Consider the following 17,390-nt stretch of genomic DNA (forward strand, 5'->3'; position numbering starts at 1 on the left):
TGGAATTATTGAATATCTTTAAGGACATTTGGTTTTAAGACCTTCAAGGAGAGAATATAAAGAGAAGCAGGTTCATCAGTGACTGGGGAAGAGCTTCTGTCTGCAGATAAAGGGCCAACTTGACAGTAGCCTGAGAGAGCACAGCAATTTGCCAAACAGCCTCAGCGATGCTTTTTAAAAAGGAAAAATTTTGCAAAGTTAAATGTTAACCATTTGAGTAACTACTATATGTGTATATGTCAATGCACAACATGAAAATTTCAAAAAGTATCAAAGGGTACAGCTAAACCCCTACTTTCTTTCAACTCTAAATCCCCAGTTTCCCCCTTCCCTCCCAGGGGCAACCACTGTTACAAGGCCCTTATCTTTCCTTCCAAAGACTGTGTGTGGTGTGTATCTCTATTTGCTCTGTTTGTTGTTTGTTTTGACTGGTTGACTGGTTCCACAATGGTACACCTTCTCCACCCTTTTTTCCCCTTAAACTTTTCATCTATTTTAATGTTGGCTATTTAAACAGGTAAAAAATTTCTCTTCTGGGAATTCCCTGGCGATCCAGTGGATAGGACTCGGCGCTTTCACTGCCGTGGACCCGGGTTCAATCTCTGGTGGGGCAACTAAGATCCCGCAAGCTGTGTGGTGCACCCAGAAAAAAAAATTTCTCTTCTGATTATCTTAGAGACTCATTTATCAGAAATACCCGTGTTGCAAGCCGTGCATACAGTCTTGGGCAGTCTGGTCCTGGCCTTTTCCCAGGAAGATTGCCTCATGAGGTCCAACTTGGCAGGGTCCTCCTGCCAGCCCAGCACCCCTTATGGAAACTAACTCAGCATCTGGCTCTACAGTAAGAGATGACAGATGTTAACTCACTGAAACCTCACCACAACCCACAGTTTGATCTTCACATCGATAACTGTCATCCCCCTTTCATAGATGAGGCACTGAGGCTCAGACAGTAACTCGTCCCAAGTGGCACTAGAGGACGGGTTGTGAAGCAGGGGGCGGGCCACCCCACAGCCTCAGAAAATGAGACTGGAACCACTGGCCATGAGACCACACAATATGAAAAATGCCAAACTGGTTCAGTCGGGATTATTCTCGAACTTTCTGATGCATGGGGAATATAATCCTTTGGGCAGTCTAGCCAACCTTGTCGGGGAAAGCGTCATTACAATCAGGTTTTGGAGGAGGTTCTTAGCCTCTGGTCCTGAGTGATCCATCTTCAGGTGGAACTCAGCTCTACAACCAAGTTACCTGTCAACACAGATGTTCTGGCAGAGCTGGAAGAGTTCGTGCTATAAAAAGAACTGATGTCTGTGAAGTACTTAATGTCATTTCATCCTAAAAACCATCCTGTATGGTTGATGCCCATTATTTTGCCCCACTTACAGGGGTTAAAAGAGATTAAGTTACTCTAGACAACAAGACTAGTTAGTTGCTGTGAGTGGTCCAGGCACAGCCAGAAACCAGGTTTTTTGACTCCAATCCCCACTCCATTATACCAGATGTCCCATTTGTCCTCACAATTTTTGTTTATGTCAAAAAAGATGAGAAAAGTGAAGAGACAAGCCACAGAATGGGAGAAAATATCTGTAAACCATGTATCTGATAAGCGTCTAGTTCCCAGAATATATCAAGAACTCTCACAATTCAACAATTAAAAATAAATAAATAATGACAAAGGATTTAAGTAGATATTTTTCCAAAGAAGATACATGAATGGCCAATAAGAACATGAAGAGATGCCCCAAATCATTAGTCACTAGGGAAATGCAAATCGAAACCACAATGAGATACAACTTCATACCCACTAGGATGGCTACAATCAAAAATTGACAAGATCAAGTGCTAACAAAGATGTAGGAAAACTGGAACCCTCATTCATTGAGCATGTAAAATGGCACAGCTACTTTGGAAAAAAGCAGCTCCTCCAAAAGTTAAACAGAGTTACCATGTGACCCAGCAATTCCACTCCTAGGTATATACCCGAAAGAAATGAGAAAATACATTCACACAAAAACTTGTGCACAAATGTTCATAGCAGCATCATTCACAATAACAAAAAAGTAAAAGTAAGCCGAATATCCAACAACTGATGAATGGATAAAAAAAAGGTGGCATATCATGGGGACTTCCCTGGCAGTCCAGTGGTTAGGACTCCGTGCTTCCACTGCAGGAGGCACGGGTTCGATCCCTGGTCGGGGAACTAAGATGCCTCACGGCCAAGGCAAAAAATAAAAATAAAAACGTGGCATATCCATACAATGGGATTATCCAGCCATAAAAAGGAATGAGGTACTGATTCATGCTACAACATGGAGGAAGCTTGGAAACATTATGCTAAGTGAGATCAGCCAGACACAAAAGACCACATACTTAATGATTCCATTTACATGAAATGTCCAGAATAGGCAACTTCTCAGAGGCAGTGGTTTGGGGTTGGCAGGGGTCGGGAGAGGAGGTGGGTGAGGGATGAGGAGGGACTGCTGATGGGCACAGGAGGGGTTTCTTTCGAGGGTGATTGAAGATTCTGGGACGAGACAGTGCTGATGGTTGCACAACTTTGTGAATACACTAAAAACCACTGAATTGTACACTTTTAAAGGGTAAATTCTACGGTTTGTGAATTATATCTCAAATCTTTTTAAAGAGATGGCAGCCCTTGCTAGCTATGCGGGCATGGGTAGGCATACTACTTATTCTTTCCATCCTCACCTATAAAACACAGGCATCAATTTTACTCCAATAGGGCTTCCCTGGTGGCGCAGTGGTTGAGAATCTGCCTGCCAATGCAGGGGACACGGGTTCGAGCCCTGGTCTGGGAGGATCCCACATGCCGCGGAGCAACTGGGCCCGTGAGCCACAACTACTGAGCCTGCGCGCCTGGAGCCTGTGCTCCACAACAAGAGAGGCGGCGATGGTGAGAGGCCCGCGCACCGCGACGAAGAGTGGCCCCGGCTCGCCGCAACTAGAGAAAGCCCTCGCACAGAAACAAAGACCCAACACAGCAAAAATAAATAAATTAATTAATAAACTCCTACCGCCAACATCTTAAAAAAAAAAATTATACTCCAATAAAGATGTTAAAAAAACAAACAAAAAACGCAGTCATAGTTGTACCTGCCTCATAGGGCTGTTGTGAGACACACCTAAGATCATCCAAGAAAAGCACCTCTCTTAGTATCTGCCATGTAGAAATGTGTTGATAGAGACCATCTGTTATTATTTCCTTTCCCCAAAATGTGTTCCTTTTGATTGCTATTTTCTTCAATTAAAAAAAAAAAAGTCAGGATACATTTTGTTTGAAATTACTCCTGATTGATTTTTGGCTGCAGGAAGCTCAGAGCTCTCTCTACATAGAATCCTCAAGTGCTTGATCTAATATAAAATACAATAGTATTCAACGAAAATTAAAATATGATAACTTGGGTATAGTTTAGGGAACCCAAATCCAGCACCACTACCACTACTAATACTACTGTTACTAACACACACAGGAAGGAGTGAGGAAGAGGAAGCAGGGCTGACATTTGTTGCTTCAAATGCTTTATATCCATCGCGACTTGTCATGACAGTGGCAGGTATGGAGGAGACAGCTATGATTTCCCCAGTCCTGGGCGTAAGGACACAGTCAGCCTTGAGGGCTGACACGTGTGCGCACACGCACACACACACCATGAAAAATGCTGTCATACAGGTGTGTCCTGGGATAAACGGGAGCACAGGAGACAGCAGATCCACTCTTGAGCAGGCAGGTCAGGAAGGCATCACAGAACTCTACGAGCCTTGAAGACCACATGGGTATTCGCCCCAGGAAGGACAGAGAGGAAAAGGCACTCCTAGCCCAGCAAACAGCACAAATGCAGGAAAAGTACACAGTGTGCCGTGTGTCTGGAACACACGGGTACCCGAGAGTGAAGGTGGAGAAACTGGACCTGGCATGTAAGGGGCAGCCGTCGCCAAGGTAAAGCTCTAGACTTTGTCTTAGGAAGCGGGTGCTAGCAAAGGCTGTGTGAGCCAGGGAGCAGCGCCACTGGCAACCTGCCCTTGCTCCTCTGCTGCTCACAAAAGCTCGAACTAGCTTTTCCAGTAAGCAGCCTTGAGGTGACCTCTGAAAATGGTTTGCTGTTCACTTGACCCAGAAAACCTCACAAAATCATGCAAAACAAGAGGTTCAAATCTTCACATTCATTCTAAGAACACTCGTGAAACTGCCCAGGCCATAAAAGGTATGCACATCCAAAAAGCTGCCGAGTATCTGAAGGATGTCCCTTTACAGAAGCGATGGGTGCCATTCCATCATTCCAGTGGTGAAGTTAGTAGGTGTGCTCAGGCCAAACAGTGGGGCTGGACACACGGTCGATGGCCCCAAAAGAGTGTTGAATTTTTACTGCACATGCTCAAAAATGCAGAGAAGGATGCTGACCTTTAGGGCCTAGATGTAGATCCCCTGATCAGTGAGCACACTCAGGTGAATACAGCTCCCAAAATGCGGCTCAGGACTTAGCAGAGCCCATGGTCCGATCAACCTGTGCATGAGCTCTCCCGGCCACACTGAGATGATCTTCACTGAAAAAGAGCAGATTGGGGCTTCCCTGGTGGCGCAGTGGCTGAGAGTCCGCCTGCCGATGCAGGGGACACGGGTTCGTGCCCCGGTCCGGGAAGATCCCACATGCCGCAGAGCGGCTGGGCCCGTGAGCCGTGGCCGCTGAGCCTGCGCGTCCGGAGCCTGTGCTCCGCAGTGGGAGAGGCCACAGTGAGAGGCCTGCGTACCACAAAAAAAAAAAAAAAAAAAAAAGAGCAGATTGTCCCTAAACCAGGAAAGGAGGTTGCACAGAAGAAAAAGATACCCCAGAAGAAACTGAAGAAACAAAAACTTATGGCCTGAGATTAAATTCTGCAAAAAAAAACGCAAATAAAAGTTTTTAAAAAACACCTCAAACTAGTTTTCTTGGCAAACAGCTGCAGTGCAGTAAGCATGTAGTGGAATCTGACCACATGAGAACACCAGTTCCTAACTTCAGACAAGTAAGGTCAGGGTCCCTGTTGCACAGATGAGGCCACGGGAGAAGTAACAGTAAGCAGAATGTTCAACGTCAAGGCTGTGGCACAGACCAGAACTCCTCACCAGAAGGATGCAGGGGAAGCTCAGAAAGAAGCAGGGGAAGCCCAGAAGGAAGGACAGACGGGTGGGAAGCACCAGTCAACCTCTGCAGATTTAAAGAAAGCAAAACACTGTCCATGGCGCAAGAGGAGATTAAACCGGACACTGGCAAGTCCCTCCTCAGAAACCATGAAGCCGTAATGGAAGCTTTATCAGCACTTTCCAACAGAACCTTCTGTGATGACGGAAGATGTTCTAACCCTGTGCTGTCCCAGTACGGCAGGCATCAGCCAAGCATGGCCACTGAGCACCTGAGATGTGGCTAAGCATGACCGAGAAACTGAATTTCAAATTTAATTTCAAATAATTTCAGTTTGGACAGCCTCCCGTGCCCCAAGGCCTCCATATTGGACCACACAGTTTTAGGACCTACCTCTTGTCCTATTCCTTATAGCTACTGTTTTTAGACACATGGAACAGAGGGAGTTTGGGATCCCTTCCTACTTTTTAATCATTCCATTACTTCTGAGCTATTCCAAACTGTTCTGAGGGGCCTCAAATTTGTTTAGTCATAAAAGAGAGGTATTCGACGTCATTTGTTAGATGACTCCCCAAATTCTTAGCATTCACTCAGTGAGGTACCAGCAGTGCCCCCTCTAGGTGAATAAAACCAGGGATTGTTTTGAGAGAATCAGCCCACATGTTTTCATTATGACCATAAATATTCTGGTACGTGCTTCTGTGAGGATGGTGGGATGCGGTGAGGTCAGGACTGGATGACATCTGAAGTCCCTCACAACCACGTGGTTTCAGATTCCACAGACACCACTGGGTTAGTCCCGGTGGCAGGTGCTTCCCTGCTGTGATGCCGCACAGCCAAGACAGCTAAGCACCTCTCCAAAGCCTTCTGGCTCACACCCCAGGGTGGCAGACAGTCAGGAAAGCTGTAGTCATTCGTCATCAGAAACCGAGTTTCCTGGGAGAATCAATTAAACAGCAGCTACGCATCTCCTTACTCTTCACACAAGGCATAACACACAGCCTGATAGAATTCCCCACCCATACCTCCCCACAACAGACAAGCCTTCTGATTCCCAGAAATAGTCCACACACCCCCATGCTTGTATGGAAAAGACTGGAAGGATGGACCCCACGTGGGGTCACGTGACCTCTTTCTGTTGCTATTTCTCTACACAGATAAGGCTCTGGAAGGATGCACACTCAAATAGTATCATCAGAGATTAGGTCTGGGGCTGGGATTTGGGGTGATTTTTTTCCTTCTTTATACTTTCCTATCTTCTGAGTGTTTTGCATTGCGTACAGGTAATGTTCGCAATTTTTAAAAAACAATGCTACTTCCATTACAGGCAAAAAAATGCCTTCACAAGCTGTCAGCAGTGAACTCGCAACAGGAGTTATGTTTGTGGTGGGGGTGGGGGCGCCAGTCAGAAAGGAGGCAGCTGAGCCGAAAGGGGGTCCTGGGCGCCCCCCCCAGAGTTTGAACCCCACTGCCTCTCTCCCCATCGTGGGGTTGGCTGGAGACTTAACCTCCAGAGGCAGCGATAATCATCCCCTCCTGTCACACGTTCATCCTTTAGGGGCTGAAAGGCAGGGGAGAAGGTACTAACGCCCAATTAACATCCGAAGAGACTTAGCAGAAGTAGACTTAGAAGTAGAAGAGACTTTGTGAACTTAGTATACGAGTCAACCCCACAAGCGAATCCACCTTTCATGTTCTATTCTATAACCCAGTACTTCTGCTGGTATAGATTCATATATATACACACCTAGAGGTACCAGAAGATGTGTGTTCAAAGATGTTTATTATAGCATCATGTATAACAACCACAATCAAATTAAACGTCTGTCAGTGAAGGACTCAAATAAAGCACTGACATCCACCCCTTAGAATAGCATCTGGTCATCCTAACAGGAGTGTAGTAGATCTAGATGTCCAACAGGGAAAAATCTACAAGATACATTAATAAGTGTAAAAAAATCAAAGGATAGAACAGTGTGCGTGAAACGATCCATTTGTGTAAAAACCAAATGTAGAGCTACAGATACATACACACTAATGCATGCCTAAATTTACTAGGTTGATGCACCAAAGAGCAGTCATCTCCAATGAGCATTTATGGCAATAGGTGAAGATATGTCCTTTTTATTTGATCCCTTTCTGTTCTATTTTATAAAAAGTAAAACAATACATATAAAAAGAAAACAATTTTATACTGCCCTGCCTAGGTGTTTATAAAATGCTGATGTAATGTCCAGAACTCCTACTATAATTCCTGGAAAATAAACCAGGCCAGAGGGAAAAAAGCTTTAGAAGTGGGGTCCTACCCATATATCCAGACAAAACTATAATTCCAAAAGACATGTGCACCCCTACGTTCATAGCAGCACTTTTCATAGCCAAGACATGGAAAGAACTAAGTGTCCATCAACAGATGAATGGATAAAGAAGATGTGGTACATATATACAATGGAATACTACTCAGCCATAAAAAAGAATGAACCAATGCCATGTGCAGCAACATGGATGGACCTAGAGATGATCATACTAAATGAAGTAAATCAGAAAAAGACAAATACCATATGATATCACGTATATGTGGAATCTAAAATACGACATAAATGAGCTTATCTATAAAACAGAAACAGACTCAGAGACACAGAGAATAGACTTGTGGTTGCCAAGGGGGAGGGGGTGGGGGAGGAGGGATGGATTGGGAGTTTGGGATTAGCAGATGCAAACTGATATACACAGAATGGATAAACAACAAGGTCCTACTGTAGAGCACAGGGAACTATATCCAATATCCTGGGATAAACCATCATGGAAAAGAATATGAAAAAGAATGTATACATATGTATAACTGAGTCACTTTGCTGTACAGGACAAACTACCACAACACTGTAAATCAACTAGACTTCAATAAAATAAATTTTTAAAAAAAGAAGTGGGGCCCTACCTATGATTAAAGACCACATTTGGAGCAAGTCAAGAGGGGCATTACAGTGAGTGCAACTGTCGTAAGCAAGTCAAGGAGGGAAGATGTCTCCAGAAAGAAAAACATAAACAAAATCATTGTGAAGAAATCATTTCAGGTTGTATTTGGAAGCAGAACAGGGAGGTATAACCAAGCAAGACATTTCCACGTCCTCCCTGAGCAAGACAGCAGATAGGTTACAGTAAATGGAAGCCTAAGAAGTCTGAAGTGTGGGTCTTCCTATCAGATACATGGAATACAGAAAAAGAATGCAAATGGATATCATAACTAAATTTGAACTAATGACATAAAAGGGGTAGCCCTTTGAACGTTAATTCGTTAATTTTAACAAATATTTATTGCCCTAAATAAATTCATCGGTCAATTATTTCCTATACAATTTTTTGTTTGTTTGTTTGTTATTTTGCGGTACGTGGGCCTCTCACTGTTGTGGCCTCTCCCGTTGTGGAACACAGGCTCCGGACACGCAGGCTCAGCGGCCATGGCTCACGGGCCCAGCCGCTCCGCGGCATGTGGGATCCTCCCAGACCGGGGCACGAACCCGTGTCCCCTGCATCGGCAGGCGGACTCTCAACCACTGCGCCACCAGGGCAGCCCTACAATTTTTTAATTGAAGTACAGTTGGTTTACAATATTGTGTTCGTTTCAGGTGTACAGCAAAGTGATTCAGCTGTGGGGTTTTTTCAGATTAGAATCCATTATAGATTATTAAAATACAAGACATTGATGGTAGTTCCCTGTGCTACACAGCAAATCCTTGTTGCTTATCTATTTTACGTATAGTAGTTTGTATCTGTTAACCCCATACGCGTAATTTATCCCTCCCCTGCCATCCCCTTTAGCAACCTCAAGTTTGTTTTCTATGTCTGTGAGTTTGTTTCCATTCTGTATATGCATCCATTTGTATTATTTTTTTAGATTCTACATATAAGCGATAACAAATAGTATTTGGCTTTCTCTGTCTGACTTATTTATTTCCTGTATTTAAGGATAGGAGATCCTCCAAATAATCCATGAAAATGCCTACCTCCTATCTCCTATCCCCTGCGCATCTGTACCAAGATCTCAGACTGAATCCTGAGGAGAAGCTAATTCATACATGGATACCAAACTACCTGAGAACATTCTGACACACTTAGATGCAGAAGCACCTTACAGAGCGCTTCGTCGAGCTGGGGTCTCGTTTTATTTAAGGGTCTGTGACAAGGAGTCTTCGTGAACAGTAAGTCTGACTCCTCTGCCGCCGCCACAATGACACCATCTGCTCAAGCTTCTCCGCAGACCAGTTACCAGCTGCCTAAATGGACAACACAGAAAGACACAGAAGTGTCTTTCCAGAATCAGTTCCAATAAAGTGTCTGCATTCCCCTTCACTCTACCTACAAGCAAATCCTCCCACCTTTCTCTTGGCTTTAAATGTAAATGTCACAGGACAAGTATGAATTCCTCCATGGCGGAGAACTTTAAAGATACTATGGAAAACAGCTTCCCCCAAGAAGCCAATCACTGGGCTGAAGGCTGATCCCAGCAGATGCAACGCCCCCCCTCCACTCCACCCCGCAGTGACTTACCTTAGAATTCATCTCCATGTGGTGTTTGGCACAAGCTCGAAGCTGAGTCACCCAGAACTGTTTCTCTTTTGCATCAGCAGCTAAAATAGAGAAAGAAAGGCTTGGAGCAACTGAGCCAAAACACATCCAACCCATTTCTACACGCACCTGAGGGGTTGGGGGCCTGGGAATGAAGGAGCGAAAGGCAAATGCAGATGGTACTCATGCCAAAAATCTGACGACACCAAATCTCAATCAAAAATCCTTTTTTTTTTTTTTTTTTAACAAATCTAAAAAGTTTTGAGAAACTTAAAGGGATTTTCAGAATTCCATCTTCCTGGATGGAATCACTTGAACACATACAGATCAATTTCTCCAAAAGTAATCAATACACTTATATTCTTTCTCTTTTTTTAAATTTCTAACAGATTTTTTAACAGCTTTGAGATAGAATTTACATACATAAAATTCACCTGCTTTTAATATTAAGTGATTTCTAGTATATTTACAGAATAGCACAACCATGACTATAATCTTGGTTTAGAATATTTCCAGTATCCCCCAAAGAATCCTCCACCCATCAGCAGTCACTTCCCATTTCTCTCTCCCCACCCCCTTTCCCATCCCTAGGCAACCACTAATCTGCTTCCTGTCTCATAGATTTGCCTATTCTAGACATTCCATATGAATGCTCCCATGCAGTATGTGGCTGCCTTCTTTTACTTAATGTTTTTCAGGTTCATCCACATTGTAGCACTTTTATTGCCCCTAACACATTTTTTTTAAATCTCTCTTTTCAAATTATAAATACCAACTCAGAAACTTCAAACAGAACAAAACTGAATAAAGTAAGTTTCTTGTCATTAGAAGGGAGTTAGAATTTCTTTTTCAGTGGGGCATTATCTAAGTGGCTGCAAATATGCTTTGTTAAAACACTTTGCTTTACTGTGTAGTACACAGTGGGGGCACCTAATATAGTCCCATGACAGGTGCTTAATGAAGGTTTCCCTGAAGAAGTGACAAAGAAATTCCCTCTTAAACCACGTTAAAAACTTAACTTATTCTGAAATGTCTGTTATGAGAACAATTTGGCCAATTTTTTAAACTCTTCTGAAAAAGTCATTTCTACTTCTTTAAAAAGCAGCAGGGAAGAGAAAACATGATTATTTTTAATGCCTCTACCACATGTGGCTAAAAGGAGGATCAAAGTACAGTGTTTGAGGCCCCTTTGTTAACTATCGGAGTTGTAATGTGGAGTTATCAGCCTTTACAAAATTAGCGTTCAGTTGAATTACCATTTTAATATATGTTCTCAAGGGTTCTTATTACGACTGAACAGAACAAGGTACAAAATGTTGACTTACAGAGCCTCAAATGTCCCCCAAAGAGACATTACAGTACCAGTCACTTGCATAGTCACAATCTTCCATCTACACCCCCATCTCTCAAATATATAAAATTATTTTCTTAAAAGATCATGGATACATAATAGGTTCTAATAACATCCAAATTAATTTAATTGCATAACTCACTGCATAAATATTTTAACAGAATATTTACTGCATAAATGTTAAATATGCAGAAAACAAAATGATTGCCCTAGAAATTTGTATCATTTACAAAAATGAGCCTGTCATCTGTCAATAAAACCCAACTTCAGCTTGAACTTCTGGTGAAGAAATCTGGAAGTGCAGACCAGCGTTAAGACTGGGTGAACCCTACTTCCAAAGAATAAAAGGATTCTGCAGAAACTGGAGCCATTTTCCTTAGGAACATGAAGAATTGCTGCTTTGTGGCAGTACGCAAAGGCTCTGCACCAAAAACATTCCCAAAGCTGTTCATCTATTAACATCAAGATTCATCTCTACATGTATGTAGCGAGACGTGAAATGAGAAAACCAATGCCCAGATTCTTTGGGATGGACAAAGGACCAGGCAGAAAGAGGCAGAAATGTGTCCTCCCTCTGCTGTAGTGGGTAAGTTTAAGCTAAATTTAGCCCTTGTGATTAGTTCATGCAGATAATAAAACTTTTATGTTTGCTATTAAAACAACCCTTAAAAAAAAAACTTGGGGTTTAATAACCCAGAGAATAACAACTAAAAGGCAAAATGAGATGGCTCAAATGGTTAATTGGTTGGGCTGTTATTTTGTACGGGTTCGTGTCATTTTAGAAACCACAGGCGGGTTTATAGCAATACAAGCCTACCTCAAGAAACAAGAAAAATCTCAAATGAACAAACTAACCTTACACCTAAAGGAACTAGAGAAAGAAGAACAAACAAAACCCAAAGTTAGTAGAAGGAAAGAAATCATAAACATCAGAGCAGAAATAAATGAAATAGAAACAAAGAAAACAATAGCAAAGATCAATAAAACTAAAAGCTGGTTCTTTGAGAAGATAAACAAAACTGATAAACCATTAGCCAGACTCATCAAGAAAAAGAGGGAGAGGACTCAAATCAATAAAATTAGAAATGAAAGTTACAACAGACACCGCAGAAATACAAAGCATCCTAAGAGACTACTACAAGCAACTCTATGCCAATAAAATGGACAACCTGGAAGAAATGGACAAATTCTTAGAAAGGTATAACCTTCCAAGACTGAACCACGAAGAAACAGAAAATATGAACAGACCAATCACAAGTAATGAAATTGAAAGTGATTAAAAATCTTCCAACAAACAAAAGTCCAGGACCAGATGGCTTCACAGGTGAATTCTATCAAACATTTAGAGAAGAGCTAACACCCATCCTTCTCAAACTCTTCCAAAAAATTGCAGAAAAAGGAACACTCCCAAACTCATTCTATGAGGCCACCATCACCCGATACCAAAACCAGACAAAGATACTACAAAAAAAGAAAATTACAGACCAATATCACTGATAAACATAGATGCAAAAATCCTCAACAAAATACTAGCAAACAGAATCCAACAGCACATTAAAAGGATCATACACCACAATCAAGTGGGATTTATCCCAGGGATTCAAGGATTCTTCAATATACACAAATCAATCAATGTGGTACACCATATTAACAAACTGAAGAATAAAACCCATATGATCATCTCAATAGATGCAGAAAAAGCTTTTGACAAAATTCAACACCAACTTATGATAAAAATTCTCCAGATGTGGGCATAGAGGGAACCTACCTCAACATAATGAAGGCCATATACGACAAACCCACAGCAAACATCATTCTCAATGGTGAAAAACTGAAAGCATTTCCTCTAAGATCAGGAACAAGACAAGGATTCCACAGTCACCATTATTACTCAACATAGTTTGGAAGTCTTAGCCATGGCAACCAGAGAAGAAAAAGAAATAAAAGGAATACAAATTGGAAAAGAAGAAGAAAAAGTCACTGTTTTTAGATGACATGATACTATACATAGAGAATCCTAAAGATGCCACCAGAAAACTACTAAAGCTAATCAACGAATTTGGTAAGGTTGCAGGATACAAAATTAAAGCGCAGAAATCTCTTGCTTATACTCTAACAATGAAAGATCAGAAAGAGAAATTAAGGAAACAATCCCATTCACCATTGCAACAAAAAGAATAAAATACCTAGGAATAAACCTACCTAAGGAGGTAAAAGACCTGTACTCAGAAAACTGTAAGACACTGATGAAAGAAATCAAAGATGACACAAACAGATGGAGAGAGATACCATGTTCTTGGATTGGAAGCATCAATATTGTGAAAATGACTATACTACCCAAAGCAATCAACAGATTCAATGCAATCCCTATCAAATTAACAATGGCATTTTTTACAGAACTAGAACAAAAAGATCTTAAAATTTGTGTGCAGACACAAAAGACTCCAAACAGCCAAAGCAGTCTTGAGGGAAAAAAACGGAGCTGGAAGAATCAGACTCCCTGACTTCAGACTATACTACAAAGCTACAGTAATCAAGACAATATGGTACTGGCACAAAAACAGAAATATAGATCAATGGAACAGGATAGAAAGCCCAGAGATAAACCCATGCACCTATGGTCAACTAATCTATGATAAAGGAGGCAAGGATATACAATGGAGAAAAGACATTCTCTTCAGTAAGCGGTGCTGGGAAAACTGGACAGCTACATGTAAAAGAATGAAATTAGAACACTCCCTAACACCATACAGAAAAATAAACTCAAAATGGATTAAAGACCTAAATGTAAGGCCAGACACTATAAAACTCTTAGAGGAAAACATAGGCAGAACACTCTATGACATAAATCACAGCAAGATCCTTTTTGACCCACCTCCTAGAGAAATGGAAGTAAAAACAAAAATAAACAAATGGGACCTAATGAAACTTAAAAGCTTTTGCACAGCAAAGGCAACCATAAACAAGACGAAAAGACAACCCTCAGAATGAGAGAAAATATATGCAAATGAAGCAACTGACAAAGGATTAATCTCCAAAATTTACAAGCAGCTCATGCAGCTCAATATCAAAAAAAAAAAACCTCAATCAAAAAATGCGCAGAAGACCTAAATAGACATTTCTCCAAAGAAGACATACAGGATGGCCAAGAAGCACATGAAAAGCTGCTCAACATCACTAATTATTACAGAAACGCAAATCAAAACTACAGTGAGGTATCACGTCACACCAGTTAGAATGGGCATCATCAGAAAATCTACAAACAACAAATGCTGGAGAGGGTGTGGAGAAAAGGGAACCCTCTTGCACTGTTGGTGGGAATGTAAATTGATACGGCCACTATGGAGCACAGTATGGAGGTTCCTTAAAAAACTAAAAATATAATTACCATATGACCCAGCAATCCCACTACTGGGCATACACCCACAGAAAACTATAATTCAAAAAGACACATGCACCCCAATGTTCACTGCAGCTCTACTTACAATATCCAGGTCATGGAAGCAACCTGAATGCCCACAGGCAGACGAATGGATAAAGAAGATGTGGTAGATATATACAATGGAATACTACTCAGCCACAAAAAGGAATGAAACTGGGTCATTTGTAGAGACTGTCATATAGAGTGAAGTAAGTCAGAAAGAGAAAAACAAATATCGTATGTTAACGCATATATGTGCAACCTAGAAAAATGGTACAGATGAACCGGTTTGCAGGGCAGAAAGAGAGACACAGATGTAGAGAACAAACCTATGGACACCAAGGGGGGAAAGCGAGGGGGGGGGGTGCGGTGGGGTGGGGTGATGAATTGGGAGATTGGGATTGACATGTATACACTAATATGTATAAAATGGATAACAAATAAGAACCTGCTGTATAAAAAAATAAAATTCAATAGAAAAGAAAATGAAACCACAGGCGGCGGTGGGGCATTAAGTTTTTCACCTGCTATTGTTTCTGCTCTGACCCTTTATTAAGCAATAAAGAGCAAAGAGAAACCAAGGACCATATAAATCTGAGACACACACTGTATGAATCTCCAAAGAGAACATGAATCTTCTCACAGTTCCCAAAAAACAAAAAATTTTCTTCAACTATAGACAATTTTATATCATAGGTTTGTGGATTGTTTTATAGATCCTGAGATATGACTTGTATATTGATAATAAAAGAACCTCAGGAAATTCCCTGGTGGTCCAGTGGTTAGGACTCTGCACTTCCAAAGCCAGAGGCCCAGGTTCAATCCCTGGTTGGGGAACTAAGATCCCACAAGTTGCACAGCGTGGCCAAAAAATAAAAATAAAGGAACCTCAGCTTAGCCTGCCTCTGGGTAGCAAAGCTTGGAGGAAGATCAGCAAACTGACTCTGTGTGTGTGTACATGCACAAGCATGCAAACATGTGCACTTGGGGTTTGGTTTTGTTATGTTGTTAGAAGAAGACTGACAATTTTTCCGGCGATGTGCCCATGACAGGAATGCTGGAAGAATGATCTAGCGATCAAATCACACCGCTGCAGACAACTCTGGCCCATCAGAAAACCTGCGAGGTGGATATGCCTCGGGGGCGACAAGACCTACAGTTCTGGCCAAATGCTGGGCTCCCCCGAGACCTGAGGAGAATGCTTAGCAGACCTCAGCTTTCAAGAAGCAAAGAGAAGGGGAGAAAGTGGACAACAGGACATAACACCAGTTGGCTTTTCACCAGGCTCTAGGGCCACAATGGGTTAAATAAAGTACAAGTGAAGGGGCCTCTACTAAGAGCTGGTTCTAGAGAAACTTTGAGAGGAGGACACCATGACCCTTAAAAGGCCTGACCTGTGCTCAGATCACAGCCCCACGGGCATTGGAGGAAAGATTGACAGTATACAGTCCAGGAAAATATATACTGAGCTAATATGAAAAACCTGCCCAAGTCCTGAGGCTCAGCCAGGTTTGCGATCACTCACCTTTTGTTTGTCCTTAATTGCTCAGCTAATTAGGACAAACACTTCCTAATGTCATCTCCTCTCCCCACCCCAGGGGTAGGAGAAGCAGCATCTGTCACCAGAGTCCGCAAACCCGGCAAACTGTTAAAGGTGATTTTTTTAAAAAATCAAAAAACAAGAGAGCCATCACCATGGTAACAGTGAACCCAGGAGGCCCGTCTGAAAAGTTCCCGGGAAAAGAACGTACCTCTCAGTTTGTACATCTCCCCATTGGCAGAGTACACGACCAGCATATGAGGCGCTTCGTCACTCAGGGACACGATGGCGCCAGACAGAGACAGGGCCCCTCGGGGCTTCTGGTGTTTGCTTTGCTCATTCACAAAATACTGCAGGATACCAGCCTCAAAATCCAGCACAAAGTACCTGTGTGGAGAAACCACAGTGCATCAGTTTTCTCTCCAAGCAAAGAAGAAAAAGAACATAATCCTTAAATTGACATCAAGGCTCCCAATCCAGGATGCTGGAAGCTAAACGTCCCTGCCAGGCACCCACACAAATCCCCGTGTAGGGAGAGAGCACCCCTTCTCCACCAGGACGAGTTGTTTTCATGTGAGACCCACATGCCCCTGGGACCCAGAGGCTCACCACAGCCCCTGCTGACTCTCCCAGCCTCTCACTTTCTGCTCCACCCACGCTGGCTCACCCAGCTGCCTTCCACCACTTTGCTCATGCTGTTTCCCCCACCTGGAGCAGTTACTCGAAGTGATACAGATTGTTACCAATCCATGACATCGAAACTCTTCCCACAATTGGGCTTCGCATCACCATCCAACTGCACGGTCAGTAAGTTTGTCTCATTAAAGAAAGAGTCGAGGCATTGTCTGACACGCATGGTGCACACAAGCCACAATACCAGTCTCAAATCAACCACGGCGCAATTGGGGGGTGGGAGGCAGCAAGTTCTTCATCAGCTTGAGATATACTTGCCACCCCCGTGGCTAGAACGTGGTTCCCTCCCCTATTTACTGCACGGTAACTTCAGGAACAACTCAGGTGCCACCAACTTGAGAAAGCGTCTCCTGACCAGGTCAAATCTTCCTCCTACAAGCTCTCACTTTGAACTCACCCCTCAGGCCCTGGCCTCATCGGGTGTCTACATTTGCAGGATTATGCGATTCAATGTCTGGTTCTCCCCAGACTCTATGCTGTTCGGAGGTGGACAGTGCCTGACACCTCACTGATACTCAGTTAATATTTATTCAGTGAATGAATGAAAGGGAAAAAACTACCAAATTCCACCCTTTTCAATCCGTGCACCAAAGCAGCTGGGTCACCACTGTGAACTTGCAGAGGCACTGGAAAATATGTCACACTTTTGAGGGATATAGAGTGATGCTCAACATCGGT

The 17,390-nt window shown here is 42.5% G+C and overlaps 1 protein-coding gene and 1 non-coding gene across 5 annotated transcripts in view; one reads left to right on the forward strand and one right to left on the reverse strand.

The window, feature by feature from the left end:
- The window catches only part of OSBPL10 (oxysterol binding protein like 10), a 286,331-nt gene that overhangs the window by 175,903 nt on the left and 93,038 nt on the right, over window positions 1–17,390 (reverse strand). For all 4 annotated transcript variants that reach the window (XM_029242396.1, XM_029242397.1, XM_029242398.1 and 1 more), the window contains 2 exons: window positions 16,231–16,406; window positions 9,690–9,769 (listed from right to left, as the gene is read on the reverse strand). In XM_029242396.1, the coding sequence (XP_029098229.1) occupies window positions 9,690–9,769; window positions 16,231–16,406 (256 nt within the window). The remainder of the gene's footprint in view (window positions 1–9,689; window positions 9,770–16,230; window positions 16,407–17,390) is intronic.
- TRNAW-CCA lies at window positions 15,244–15,316 on the forward strand. Its single transcript has one exon. It is a non-coding gene; the product is annotated as a tRNA-Trp (tRNA).

This window comes from Monodon monoceros, unplaced genomic scaffold (assembly GCF_005190385.1).
Source record: "Monodon monoceros isolate NGI ecotype Baffin Bay Population unplaced genomic scaffold, NGI_Narwhal_1 Super_Scaffold_3, whole genome shotgun sequence".
Lineage (NCBI taxonomy): Eukaryota > Metazoa > Chordata > Mammalia > Artiodactyla > Monodontidae > Monodon > Monodon monoceros.